Raw genomic sequence first — 13207 nt, 5'->3', positions numbered from 1 at the left:
CCCTGGATTCATGAAGGTTTTTCATCCCTCAAAATGCTAGCATGTATTTCCTTAAATGAGCATGCAAACATTCGCATCACAGGGAGGTGAGGGTAATGCCCCGATTTTCCCCTTTCCCTTTCTTGTGTCTTTAATATATGTGCATGCATTAAGGCTTTACGGTAACTTTTTAAGAACTGGGTGAGCACGTTGGGTTCGCAGTTGCTGATCTTGTGAGCCAGCGTGCCTCATGACACAATGCTGTGCAAGAAGAAAATTCACTAGCTTCAATGTTTCAGGCAGGTCTATTTTATGCCAAGATCAGGGAAATGTGAAAAGAGCAACGCTGAGCGTAGCACAGGCCACAGAAACACATTACGGCACACAGAGGAGAACAAAAAAAAAGCCTGGGCCACAGAGGAATGGGAAAGAGGAAGTTGAAATAGATACATAAAGAGGGAATTTTGACACAGTGATTTTAACTTTGCATGTGGAAGTGAAAATAAGGGTTATCGGTGACAAATGGGAGAGCACTGAAGTGAGAAACGCAGCCTCCTATAGAAGGAAAGGCTGTGAAATACCTGAGACTGGAGACTTCTCTCATATTATGGGAAATAAGCATCGGAGACCGATCAAGGAAAGGAGCAGCCGATCCTGTTGGGAAAGAACAGTGTGATTACAAACTAATAGAAATAAGATCGGGCCGTGACGAGTTTGAGCCAATTATAACTGCATGGACATAAGCTAGAAAATGCTAAGAGGAAGGAAAAATACCGAGCTGCAACTCAGAGGACATGATGCAGGACTGCTTCCTCTTAGAATGTGTAAAAGAGGAAATAAAAACTAGCTAGATTTTTCTTTTCTCTTTTTTCTTTTTTGTTTTTTTTTTTTTTTCCAGTAGTAGCCCTGAGGTCGCTACTGTAGACATAATCGGGGGATCTAAAAAAAGTATGGTAGAGGACCTAATTCAAGCTCTTACTTTGGCCAGAGGAAATTTAGAGACACACCACACATCCATTCAATTACAGCAGGGTAAAATCATTTTGAGAATTCAGTCCTGCTCAAGAAGATAAGTTAAAATTAAATTTTTCATAGTTTAACCAATGTGAACATTGTAGAGACAAGTCAGAAAATTTAAGGTTAGAAATCTGTATATCTCTCAGCGCATTGCATCAGAAATGCAGCGAATCCTGTGTTCCTAAATATTTGTTTGATAGGTGCTGGCACCAAGGAGCTCCAGCGCAAACATTTTGGGTGAGGTGAAAGCCTTTGCCTGAGCGATTGCAGATTTCATTTAGTTCAGATCACGATTTCCATCCATCAGGTTGCGGGTGAGGTCTTAAGTCAATGATTTGCTTTCATGCTTCTAAAGGAAAAAAATAAATTGTTGGTAAGTTGTGATTAAACGTTCGACTGAGACCTGCTTTTCCATGGACTTATTCTGAATTCCTGCTGGCGCAGCTCTGTTCAGAGTGGTGGGAGGAAAAGATAGGGAACTGGTGCAGCTCTGACCCTCTGCATCCATGAGACGATTGGCTTGGCTTTGTTTTCGCTTGAATTTTACATTTCCATCATTGAGCTGACTTTGCTGTAGCTTAAAAGTAATGTTACTGACATAAATCAGACTAGAATTGGTTCCTGTTACTTGAGTTTATTTATTGACAATTACAGAAGTATATTTTGGAAAGCTTATTTCATGTACTTTTTGTGTCGGAGTACACGTTATGCTCTGTATTTCAGAGGTACATCAATGTAAAAGCTTTTCTGTAGCTCTGCAGACTAGGAATGGAAGTGATTCCTGTTTTCCCCAAGCAGCTTCTTAGTCTACATAGATTTTTGGTGTTGCTGCTTTTTCCTATTTTATCATGTTAGTTGTCGATCTTCTGCGCCCCAAATTAAATGTCGCGTAAGGAAACTGAGGCTTCTGCTCCTTGATTTCGTAGGTGGTGGCTTTAGGAGACGTGCCCGATGGGACGCTGGTAACAGTGATGGCTGGAAACGATGAAAACTACTCTGCAGAACTCAGAAATGCCACAGCCGCCATGAAAAACCAAGTAGCAAGGTTCAACGACCTCCGATTCGTGGGTAGAAGCGGAAGAGGTATGTGTTTGTTCTCAACTACACTTCGGTCATGTTCACCAGTTATGTCAAGTTCTGGTTACATGGAGGGAGTTTGAAGATGGAGTCTGTGGAGTTTTCTGTGGCAGGGAATGCTGCAAGATCTGTTGTAGGGTGATTCTGAAGGCACAGAATTAGCTATATGGTTTTCTTGCTTTATCCTAGCCCATCCTCCGCGTCACTTCAATTTTTAAACCGTGACATCTCATTTGAAAAACAAAATCACATAGAAAGCAAGTCACGTTTTGACTCCAGAAGCCATCCTGTCAAATTTAGAACAGCACAATATTGCCCATATTTAAGTTTAAATAATGTATTTTCTATTTAAAATCAGAATTTTCAGGTTGTGTAAAGGCTCATGACCATCTCGGGGCTCCCAGGCACGCTCTGCAAGAGCTGGTCTCAGTAACAGAGCGAGTCAAGCTAAAATTACAAGTAATTCCCGCATAGATCTAAACATTTTCTGATGACCTGATGAAAGCACAGGGCACTTTTTCTGACCTTTCTTTCTCTGAAATAGACATAGAACAATATGCAGTAGTTCTGTTATTTAATGTGCTCCTGCAAGGTGCGTAGGATAGGATAGAACAGAACAGATGAGCTTAATATCTGACTTGCTGTTATCTCTGTGATAACCAGTAATTACTAGTACATAGTAAATAAAAAGGCCTTACGAGCATAAGGAACAAGTAAGAGTCAAAGCTGAATTAGACTAGAACTATACAAAAATGTTGTTAGGAAACTGCAAATAGTATCTGGCACGTGCGGCTGATGTCGCATGTGAATGGGCATGTGTACGACGCTTGATCCAAAAATCAACAGAAGGACCCTTCCAGCTTCACTCTTTGGCTCCGATCCATAATCTCAAACCCCATAAATTCCAAGCAATCATGTTTACTTTTCTATTACAAGATTATTTTAAGTGCCTCTCTTGCATTACGGCCCTTGTTGCTGTGAGTGGAGTCCCTTTGCACAGGTTGGGGGGGTTCAGTCAAACCCACAGAAGAGAAGCTGGTGAGCTTTCGCTCAGAAAAAGCTCAGAGAAAAGACCAGCCTCTCTCTCTTAAGGTCAAGAATGAAAACCTGTCGCATCTTCCGTGTGACTTCATATGATATTTACTTACGTATTTTTCTTCTGTTTCATTTGTATCTTTAAGTAAAATTGGAATGTAACATTATGGTGTTCCAAACACAGCAGTGTTATTTAGGGACAGTTCAGTGCTGTAACACAGATCAAAATTATAGTGTCTACTGCATAGAATCATAGAATTGTTTAGGCTGGAAAAGACCTTTAAGATCATCAAGTCCAACCAGACTTAAGTAGGTTTCTGCATACTGCCTCTTTGAACAACTTGTGTGCTGCTGTCTCTCTGAACCAGATTAAATAGTCGGGGCTCACTGACCCCTCCTCACCATTTTCCCCTCCCTCTCTCCCCATGCGAGTGCCCGAGCCATCTCTTGGTGTGTGGTTGCATCCGTGGCTCTTACGGAACGCGAATGGAGTTAGGAGCATGCTTCGGGACAGTTACAAAGGCGGCCCACTTCTGCTCGCTCGCTCTCAAAATGTTTTATTCCAAATGGGAGATGGGTCAGGCTTCAGACAGAGGAAGTTATCCCGGTTATACACAACAGCCTTTATTTGCCTTTGAAGTGAAATGCATCTGTAGATATTCTTCCGATATAAATACAGTCAGCAACTGTGGAAGACCATGGCCCTGTTGAAACATAGAAGCAAGCAGTAAATGCATGTGAAGAATAAAATACCAGCCCGATCCCTCTGTATGCTGCAGCATTTTTTAGCTGAGGATACAGAGGGAGATGTCTCTTAAATTGTGTTGTTTGGGCTGTCTTCAAAATGCACTTGGTGGAAAACACCCGCAGCTGAGAATGTAGCTTCATAATGCTAGCAAAGAATAATAATAGGGTAATGCAGAGAAAATTATATCCATTTACTGAAAACATGAGAGATGCTGTAATGTCTAAAAGTATCAGTCATTAAACATGTTCATTTGTTATATTAAAGGTTCCACCTTTTCAGTAAATGGAATTTGCATTATGATTCAGAGATGACTGTTTAGAAGATTCAAATGAATAGCTGGCAAAGTGGCAGAGAAGCTAATAAAAACAAACCTGTAGTTCAGTTCCTGGCCATGGTAGTGAAGCTAGAAATCATAACAGTGAACTGTGTGAGTTTCAAGGTCAAAATCCAGCGGCTGAGAGAGAACAGTCCCTATTCATGCAGAAAAGCGTGGCGGGGAGCGTTGCTGAGCCCCTTACCATAACCGGTTGCTAGCGGTCGGTCACTCACACACAGACATAAACGTCGTATGACGTATGATATGCAGGTGCTCAGGATACTTTAAGCGATGGAGCGATTTGGGAGTGCTGCATGCTATTAGTCAGTCTTCGAGGTTAAATCTCATCACCTCCATTGGCTGCCCATTTTGGAGCGAGTGACTAATGTATGCTTTTGTTTACTCCTCGAACAGGGGATTGTTTTCCAAAGGTGGGGATTGTTTGCATTTGGTACGGGATTTCTGAGGTGCTGTTCTGTTGAATTTGTATGAAGCTTAAAGCATAAGGTAGCTGCTTCAAAGGGCATTGCTTCCTTTGATACCTCGCTGGAGGAAAATTAACCAAAACTTTGTTTGCTGTGTAATATTTGAGTTTGAATAAGTTCACTTGCCACCAGTGATAATGCGATGCCAGGAGTATTATGTGAACAGTGATTGAAAGTTCATGTCGGTTATGGTCAGAGTGGACGCTCTTTGTGTACCCTGAGTGATTTAAAATCACTGCTGGGGAATAAGGAACAGCTTTGACTGGTGACAGTTCCCTGTGCGTCGGTTGTTGCCCCGGTGTAGCCATCCCCATTAAAAGGCTTGCCAAACCGATGGCAAGCCACCACTTTCTCCCTTGTAAGAGAGTAGGAAATTGTCATTCTTGACATTCTTAATAAATAGTTTAAATTTTCTTCCGTGGGCTTTAAATGAAATCTAGCAAGAGAGCCTGACAGCTGTTTCAAATGCAAGACTATTGTCCACGTTTTCACCTCAGTGAATAAGCGGCTCTGCGCTGACTGTGAGAGAGTTACAGCAATTACCCCCATTCGGGGGTCTGATCCTGCCTGTCTGTCAGAGCAGATGCAGCAGCCAAATACCGGCCAAAGCTTAAAGGACTGAACTGCGTTTCAGCGTTCACTGCGTATCTAATAGCAAGCGGTTGCCTCTGTTGCTCTGACTGTGCCCGTCATTCAGAATTAAAAAAAAAGCACCCACTTGATTTTCTTGACACCCGGAATGGGAGCTGAGAATATCGCAGGTCGCCCAAAACATGGAGATGTTGTATAAAAGCAATTTGGCTTGCTTTCCTGAACAAAACAGATTTACATTGGAATTGGCTGGGCTCCAGAGTTACTATTCCTCACCCTAGTTTGAGAATGCTACTGGGAAAACCTGCCTGTCTGGCTTGTAAGCCCAAGTAAGTAATTTCTGAAAGAAAAATGTCATTTAAAACTTCAGCCAATCTCAGCCCCCCTTGCCTGATTACCTGGTTAAAAAAAAACACAATCTTTTTTTTTTTTCCCTCCGTTCATAAACACTTTAAACTTCAAAATGCTACTACTGCAAAGCACCCTGTTTTCTTAATGTATAATGAACTGGTTTATGATGAAATAAATCTGATGCAAAAAGCCTGACACCACAGAAGTTCATTGGATAAAATTAAAAATAAATAGTTATTTTGGAGAGGGAAAGCTTCATGGCTCAGTAAGCATTACATATTTTCCTCATGGAATCATTAATCCCAGTAACTATCTTCTTTGTAGAACGTAACCTTAAAAAAACCCCAACAAATAAACATGTTTTCCAGATGAAAATAATTATTAATAGGTTATCATAATAGTAGCTAATGGGGAAGTGTCTTGGCTTGCTACAGAAGATCTCAATCTAAAGCTGAGATCTGGAGCTTCGTGATAGCTTTCCAGCAAGGCCTTTTCAAAAACTGCATCTTGGAAGGGACTGAAAAGTAAGCCTACGTATATATTTCCTACCAGCTATTGGGATTAGAGTCATGAATAAGTTTTGCAATAGTTTTCAATTTCCACAGAGCCAAAGTAGTACTCCTTCACGGGAGTAGCTGGTAGGAGAACGCAAGAGAGACATGTTACCAAGTGTAATGAGAAGGTTCTGCCATCAGGACTCTTCCTTCTGGATATAATTTCGGGGAAGAAAAAAATCAGAAAAAAATCAGTTTAAGCTGGAATCTCAAAAATATTTAAAACCCCCAAATTACTGGCCTGGATTCTGAGTCCAATTATTTTTATTGGTCTTCTGAAGTCAGAATTTCGCTCCTTCTGTGCAGCTTCAGCTTGCGGTTGCACTGTTTAAGCCCTTTGTTAAAATTTGTTTTCTTTTTTACTTAAACGCATTGAAAATTCTAAAAGTATGTGCAAAACAGAGGAGGACGCTATTCAACAGGATCGTAAAATCAGTATTAAGCAGCCGGCCGGGTCCCGGTCCAAGCCATTGGAATGCTTCAGGGGACACGGTATCAGATACTGGAGTAACAATGAGCCGCACTTGCCAGACAGGACAAAAATAGAAGAAATCCAACTGCAATCAAAACTGAGAAAAGAGTCAATTGATAGAGTTTAAATACAACCGCTTGTTTATACTTCGGACTGTTAAGTATGCGACGCTAGCAGGATGCTGTGGCCAGTGGGAGGGCGGTTTGGCCGTAAAGAAACGGGCAGCCCCTTTGAGCCATCCTGTAGCCCTGCCGTCGCGCCGGGCGCGGGCAAGGCGGGCACGGCCCTTGGGGTGGGAAAGCCAGGAATCGGCAACGCTGCTCGCCCGGGACTGCCGCTGCCGGTCCTGCCGCCCGCAGGCAGCGGCCAAAGGAAGGGGCTGCGCTGCTGGTCCTCGTCCCGGCTGCGTGTTAGCGGGTCGGTGTTTATCACAGGACTCTCCTCTGCCCAGTCTGGTCTGAATGGTGAATTTTTCTCTGAAAGACAGAGGCCGGAAGCAGTCATTTTATTTTTAAGCGACTGAGGGTGGCTTAGTCGTGTCATTAATTTTATCGAGACTTCCATGTAAACCAAGTAGCCGTGGACGAATTCAGTGTGCAGACTCCCCGCACTGGTACAGAGGAGCTGATGCCTATGTCAAGCCGAAATGCCCGGGTCAGCGTTAGATTGATCAGCAAACCCAGCCCTTTAAAGATAACAGCTGCCTCGGTGCTGGCCTTTGGCAGGGACGTAGTGGCAGGAGGAGGGGAGGGGAGAGGACTTTCTCATTACGCCAGTGCCGCCCGAGTCGTCTTCGGCACACACTCGCTACGTGCAGCCGGGTTCGCATGAATTGCTGATTGTGTAAGAAAGCACATGTATGATGCAGCTCCGCGCGGGGGTTTGACTCGAAAAACATCATGTGGTCCGTGAGGCTGGGCATGACTGCGGCTGGCTTTGCCAGCTCCCAAGCACTCTCTGCTGGGTTACTTAAAATTTCGTCTGGGCGAAAAAACTCTCGATCAGAAAGCGTCAACAGGAGAAAAATAATGGCAGAGCGATTTGGAGAACTTCCTGTCTCCGGGAGCATTACTGCTGTAAACAGTGACCATGCCAAGTGCTGAACCACTGCCCTCAGTCCAATAACAATAAATCTATTTTTTGGTTCTGCAGAGCTCTGCTTGTACATTTTTGAAACTCGGGCTAATGATGAGAATGAGGCAGACGCTATCCTCTCAGCATTTTCTTATTTTTTTTGCCGTGATAAAAGGAGTTGGGCTTACCAGGATCCTGCTTACGGAAAACAAAGTACCTCTCTAGATGAAGAGGTTACATAGTTCCAAGTGATCTGTTTGCCCTTCAGCTTTTGTTTTTTTCCCCTTTGTTTTTATTTTGTTTTGCCTCCTTGAGAGGCTGCTTGAGTTCTGGTAAAAAAAAAAGATATTTATTTTTGTGTGTACCTATGTACCTACATATGTATGTACCAGTATTACAACCCAAATAACAGCTGCTGTTTTGTCATTAAAATAAAATCATTCTGAGAGATGAATTAGGACCCTGGCTTCAGGGATAGCTAGTGAACTTCGGATGACTATCCTATGGCATGCAGTTCTTGTCAGCTCACTCAGGATTAGCTGAAGTGAGGATGCTGCAAATCAGTGGCTTACAATTGCTGTCAGGAGAGTCTTTTCCAGCATAGTCATGTGCATAAACCCTCATCAGTCTGAATCAGTCTCTGTTCCTTTCTAAAAAGCCTTTAGCAACAGTAAAAAAAGAGACTTTTTTTTCCTATTACCTTAATGCTGTGTGACTTTCCACCTCTTTTGCTCCCATCCTACTTCTCTCCTGTTCTCCCCATCATATTATTTCAACGTACTTTTCTCAACCTCTCCAAATCGACCTTATTCCCTTCATCTCTGTCCTGCATCAATCTCTGCCTCTTGTTCTCCTTCCTCTATTGATGCTCTTCCTGCCCATCCCCTTTAAGAGCTGCTGCCTCTCAGCACAGGTTGGGATCCCTGTGCGAGCCTTTATCGCAGGAGCAGGTTTTGGCCTCAAGGTGTGCTGCTAGGAGCTATCCTTAATTCCTTCCACCCTTTCCTACCGTTCCATCCGAGGACGGGGAGCTACCTGCCATGTGGAGTGGGGAGGGAGTGGGCAGTGCGTGGGGGAGTGGGAGGAGGTTCTGGAGGCCAAGGCGAGAGGCAAGGAGGAGGGAAGCAGCTGCTTTCAAGGCTTGATGCCAAAAGAGCTCTTCAGCAGGGCGGTGCTTGGAGCAGCGTGTATGCACATCAGTTCCCTGAAGTTTAGGGAGGAACTGAAGGAAACGCTTTGGCAAGGCCACAAAGTTTCCACAGGCTAGACTTTATGCACCACAACTCTAACAAAGCCGCATCCATATCTGAGGCCACAGAGGTTGCTCTATGTTTGAAGGTTGTCTCTGGTGGAACTTGGCAGGTTCCAAGTTCGTAATGGCAACGTTATCTCCCCCATCACTGACTGCATGGATATCCATCGAGTGACCCCAGACCTCTTCCAAGCTCTGAAATCAATGCGCATTGCATTAGTGTAATGACAGCACAGAGGAGTCCTTCTTCTAAGAAAATAAACTCAGAGTAAACAGTCCCAGTGCACGCTCCCACGTTCAGCCAGCTACTGAAGAAGTGACTTGTCAGGTTGTCTGCTGGCATTCACCTGCTTCAGGCTACTGCAGGTGGAAGTCCCTCACTTGCTAAAATGGCCCTGCTGATCATAAAAGCGCTCCTTGCCTTTCATATTCAGAGCCTGCATTGCTCTTCCAGTGAACCCACACCTTCCTTGTTCCCTGTACCTGATGCCTCTTCCTGCAGCCGTGCCAAGAGGTCATCCTCTGCCTCGCTCCGTAGGGCAAGGAGCGTGTTCCCAGCTCCAGCTCTGTGCCAGAGCACTAAGGTACGCTAGCATCTGTCTGGACAGGTAGCCAGGGTGGGGCTGGTCCCAAATGAAAGCCAGTGCTGGAAAAAGGGAGAGAGACTGAGACAAAATCCAGGTCTCACAGGGCTTTGTCTAGGTTCACAGGAAATGAAATGAAGATGCCTCAGAATGGGATCTGCCAAAAACCACAACACCCATTACACCAAGGTTTTTCCGGTCTCATGATTAGGCAAAGGATGAGAACAGGGCTTCGAGGGGTGAAGATATCGCGGCTTCAAATGCAAAAGCAGTCCTTGGAGAAGAGACTGGAACGAGGCATTCCCCTCACCCCAAACGCTGCATCCACCAGCCCCGAGAGCTAGGCATGTGCTGCCCCTCTGCCCAAAGGACCTCTCCGCCCAAAGGACCTCCAGCCAGGGAACCACCAGGCTTGAGGACTCTGCTACCCCACCACAGCTGTCTGGCCAGGGTGCGCTTCGGGGAGGTGCGAAGTGTGCATCTGAGGCACATCCTACAGAGCAGGGAGCTTCCCGGGGGAAATGCCCTAATGCTTAAAGCAGGAGAAGGGGCCAGCATGAGATGCTGAGTCAGCGGGCAAGCCCCAAGAAGAAGCTCCTGGACCAAACGGCCCCAGGAGAGGGGCAAGGGAGGGCTCAGGCTGCAGGTTGGGGCCAGGCTGACCACGCCGAGCTGCTCCTTCCCAGAGGCTGAGCTTGCAGCCTCGAGGGCACAGGGCTGTTCGGCAGGGGAAGCCCCTCAGGTATCCACTGCAGCTTCTGCTAGGCATCACCTGGATGAGGGGGTGGGAGAGGTGAGTGGTGTAATTTTGGACTTAAGCATTTAAACCTGAATCCCACTTCAGGCAGCTAAATCCTCTTGTGAATCTGGGCCTTAACCTTTTCATGTGTCTCTCATCACCTATAAAGTGTGGGTGATAATTTCTGCCTCAAAAAAGCTTATTAATGGTTTGAAATTATAGCTGGGTTAAGGACTATTATTAGGCTTAAAGATCCCAAGGCATTTTCTGTGAAAGGTGGTAGCTTTGCATTTAAGTCATTTTGTTCTGAACTGTCCTTTCCATCAGGTGTTCCTGTTGCTCTTTTTCCCTTTCTCTGAACCATTCAGCAGTGACACAGCAGTCTGCTGAATGCTCGTTTCTTCGTTCCATCCTAGAGCTGGATGCACTTTGTGGAGGCTAAGTCATTTCTGAACACTTATTCACAAACAGCCCAAGCTCCGGTATAGAGAAGCACTTCATTTAAAACTAAAATGATGCTGCACTGAGAAAAAAAATCAGAATTCCCTGATACGTAGTAGGTCACAGCTTGAAAGCAGAGGTTCAGGTTTTGGGGTAGCCCACTCACAGGAGCATCAGAGATTTCCATTAGAGTCGTCTTTGGGGAAAAAAAATAACTCCACCCTCTCAAAATCTGTGTTCAAACATTAGTGACGTGTACGTTTGTATAAATTGCACATATGCATTTCAAATCTTAAAAATATTTTAACAATAAAAATTAGATTTTAAGACTCAAACTGTCATCTCCTTATGCTGCCACTCTGCTGCAGAGGCTGAGCACCCCATAGCATCTCATTTTTCCTGTGCTGTAATTATTGTCTCCACCCAAGTTCATAAGAATTTTATAGTGGTTACTGCAGCGACTCCACTTATAGTTAGAGGCTGCTTGGCTTTTCCATTAAAAGGTCTTCCCCCCCATCCCAGTCTTTTAATGCTTTTAATCCATTTTGCAAGCTTGATCTGCAGGCTTTCAGTCTAAGAAGGCATCCCACCCCAAAAATTCAGTTAAAACAGGTCACTTGGGTTGCCTTTCAGAACAGAATGGAAAAACACTTCTTTTTTATATTGTCAAACATCGTTGTCACTCTGGTGCATGCACTCACACACACATATACATATACCACCTCCATCACAAAGCCTAAAAGCTGTTATTTACATAGGACTTAGACCTAAGGATATTAAAGTACAAATAATGTTCCCGCCAGCCAAATTCCTACCACAGCTTGAAATAGTCTCTCTTCTGAAATTAGGCAACATCACATCACAATATAGGGGGATTCCTGGTGGTCTTGCGTGTTTGTGGATTGTTGTTGTTGGCATACAAAAGTGACTCATGTCTACGTTAACTACTGGGTGTCACCCTAAGCTGACTACTGTAGGACACCCTGTCTTCAGAGACCTCCTTCTTGCTACCTCGGTCCCAAATCTCTTGGTCCTGTGCCTCTTCTCCTCAGTTAGTTCATTTATGTCCTTTCCCATAAGCTCAGAGTTATTTGCCTACCTGTCTTCCGCTGCAGCTCCCTTCCTGATAAATGGCCATGACCATTTAGTACCCACACCTGGCATCTCCTGCTACTCAACTGCCACAGGCTTTTTTGCTCTAAACAGAATAAATTGTGGTTTTGTGGCATCTCTGCTGAAGCACATTCACGGGAAAAATAATATGAAGGTAGCAGAAGTAGTAACCTGAGGGAAGGAACCCAAAGGAATCCAGTTGAGACCGATGCCTTGCATCTAACGTTTTAGATGTGAACATTTAAAATGAGTGCATTTCAAATCCAAGTTTCTTAAGCAGAGAAGGGCCATCAGGTGCCTCGCAGGCAAACAGTGGAGCAGCGGCGGCGGCTGCACTTTTACGCACCTTGTCAGGCTGTCAGGGAAGGGATTAGCACAGAGGCCCCTGCAAGGCTGGAGGAGGCAGTGGATGGTATCATCATGACAGCACAGGGGACTGGGAAGTGAAACCGCTCATCAGCGGAGAAGTGAAACTGGCTGCACACAAACTCTTGTCAAATTAAAATGTAAACATCTGGCCAAAAAAAGAAAGAAAAATTGTGGCTGTTTTAGTGAGCAGAGTCCCACCTTTGCAACACTTGAGAATGTGAGCAATCCCTGTTTGTGCAAGGGAGAATCACTCTTCTGAGGGCTTCAGATCAAATACCAAAGGTGTTAGTTGCTACAGTAATGGATAAAACACAGCATTCAAGGAAATATGTGATTTTTGACTCGACGGTGACATGTTTCTGGGATGCTAGGTGCTGGCTTTTCTTTTCATTCCAGCAGGAAGATGTTCTTTTTTTCTGAGGAAAGGGATTTGAACATTGGTACCGCTGTAGCACAGCAAAGCGGGGGGAAAAGCAACTTTAGGACCTGCTAGCTGCGTGGACATTCTCCTGTGCAAAAGGAAACGTGTAGTGTAGGGGACACTCTTGTAGCATGCGTGGTACACCCGATGACAAGGGGCATGCACAAAACATTGCTGTGCATCACCAGTATCTGTCTGCTGGAATAGCTGCTGAGGGCCCGAATCAGCTTTATTTTAGCAGCTGTAAGTTACACCAAGTATAGAACCAGCTTCTGCATCTGTTTGCTTAAATATTTCATGTCCACAGCTTGCAGACCTAGGGTTATGTTTTTGACTTATGAAATAAGAAGATTGTCAGGGACAATTTCCAGAAGAGTGTCAGGGACTATCCTTATCACCCAGATAATGGGCTTAAGGCAAAGTTCAATTTTAGTGCCTGCTTAGGTTGACAGCATCTCTATTAATGTTACTTGATTTCAGTTATGTAATTCTGGTTGCTTAATATAGTTCCTGCATTGCCTTAGGTTAAACGTACATACGCTTCACCAAAATAACGCCTTGAAACGATTCCACCCCAGACACAACCTTC

The 13207-nt window shown here is 44.5% G+C and overlaps 1 protein-coding gene across 3 annotated transcripts in view; it reads left to right on the top strand.

Annotated features, from left to right (window-relative positions):
* RUNX1 (RUNX family transcription factor 1) overlaps positions 1-13207 on the top strand; it is a 72855-nt gene that overhangs the window by 3569 nt on the left and 56079 nt on the right. For all 3 annotated transcript variants that reach the window (XM_075714812.1, XM_075714800.1, XM_075714805.1), the window contains exon 2: positions 1923-2079. In XM_075714812.1, the coding sequence (XP_075570927.1) occupies positions 1923-2079 (157 nt within the window). The remainder of the gene's footprint in view (positions 1-1922; positions 2080-13207) is intronic.

This window comes from Pelecanus crispus, chromosome 1, assembly GCF_030463565.1.
Source record: "Pelecanus crispus isolate bPelCri1 chromosome 1, bPelCri1.pri, whole genome shotgun sequence".
NCBI lineage: Eukaryota > Metazoa > Chordata > Aves > Pelecaniformes > Pelecanidae > Pelecanus > Pelecanus crispus.
Note: the sequence above shows the minus strand (reverse complement) of the source record. Positions and strands in the feature narration are given on the sequence as shown.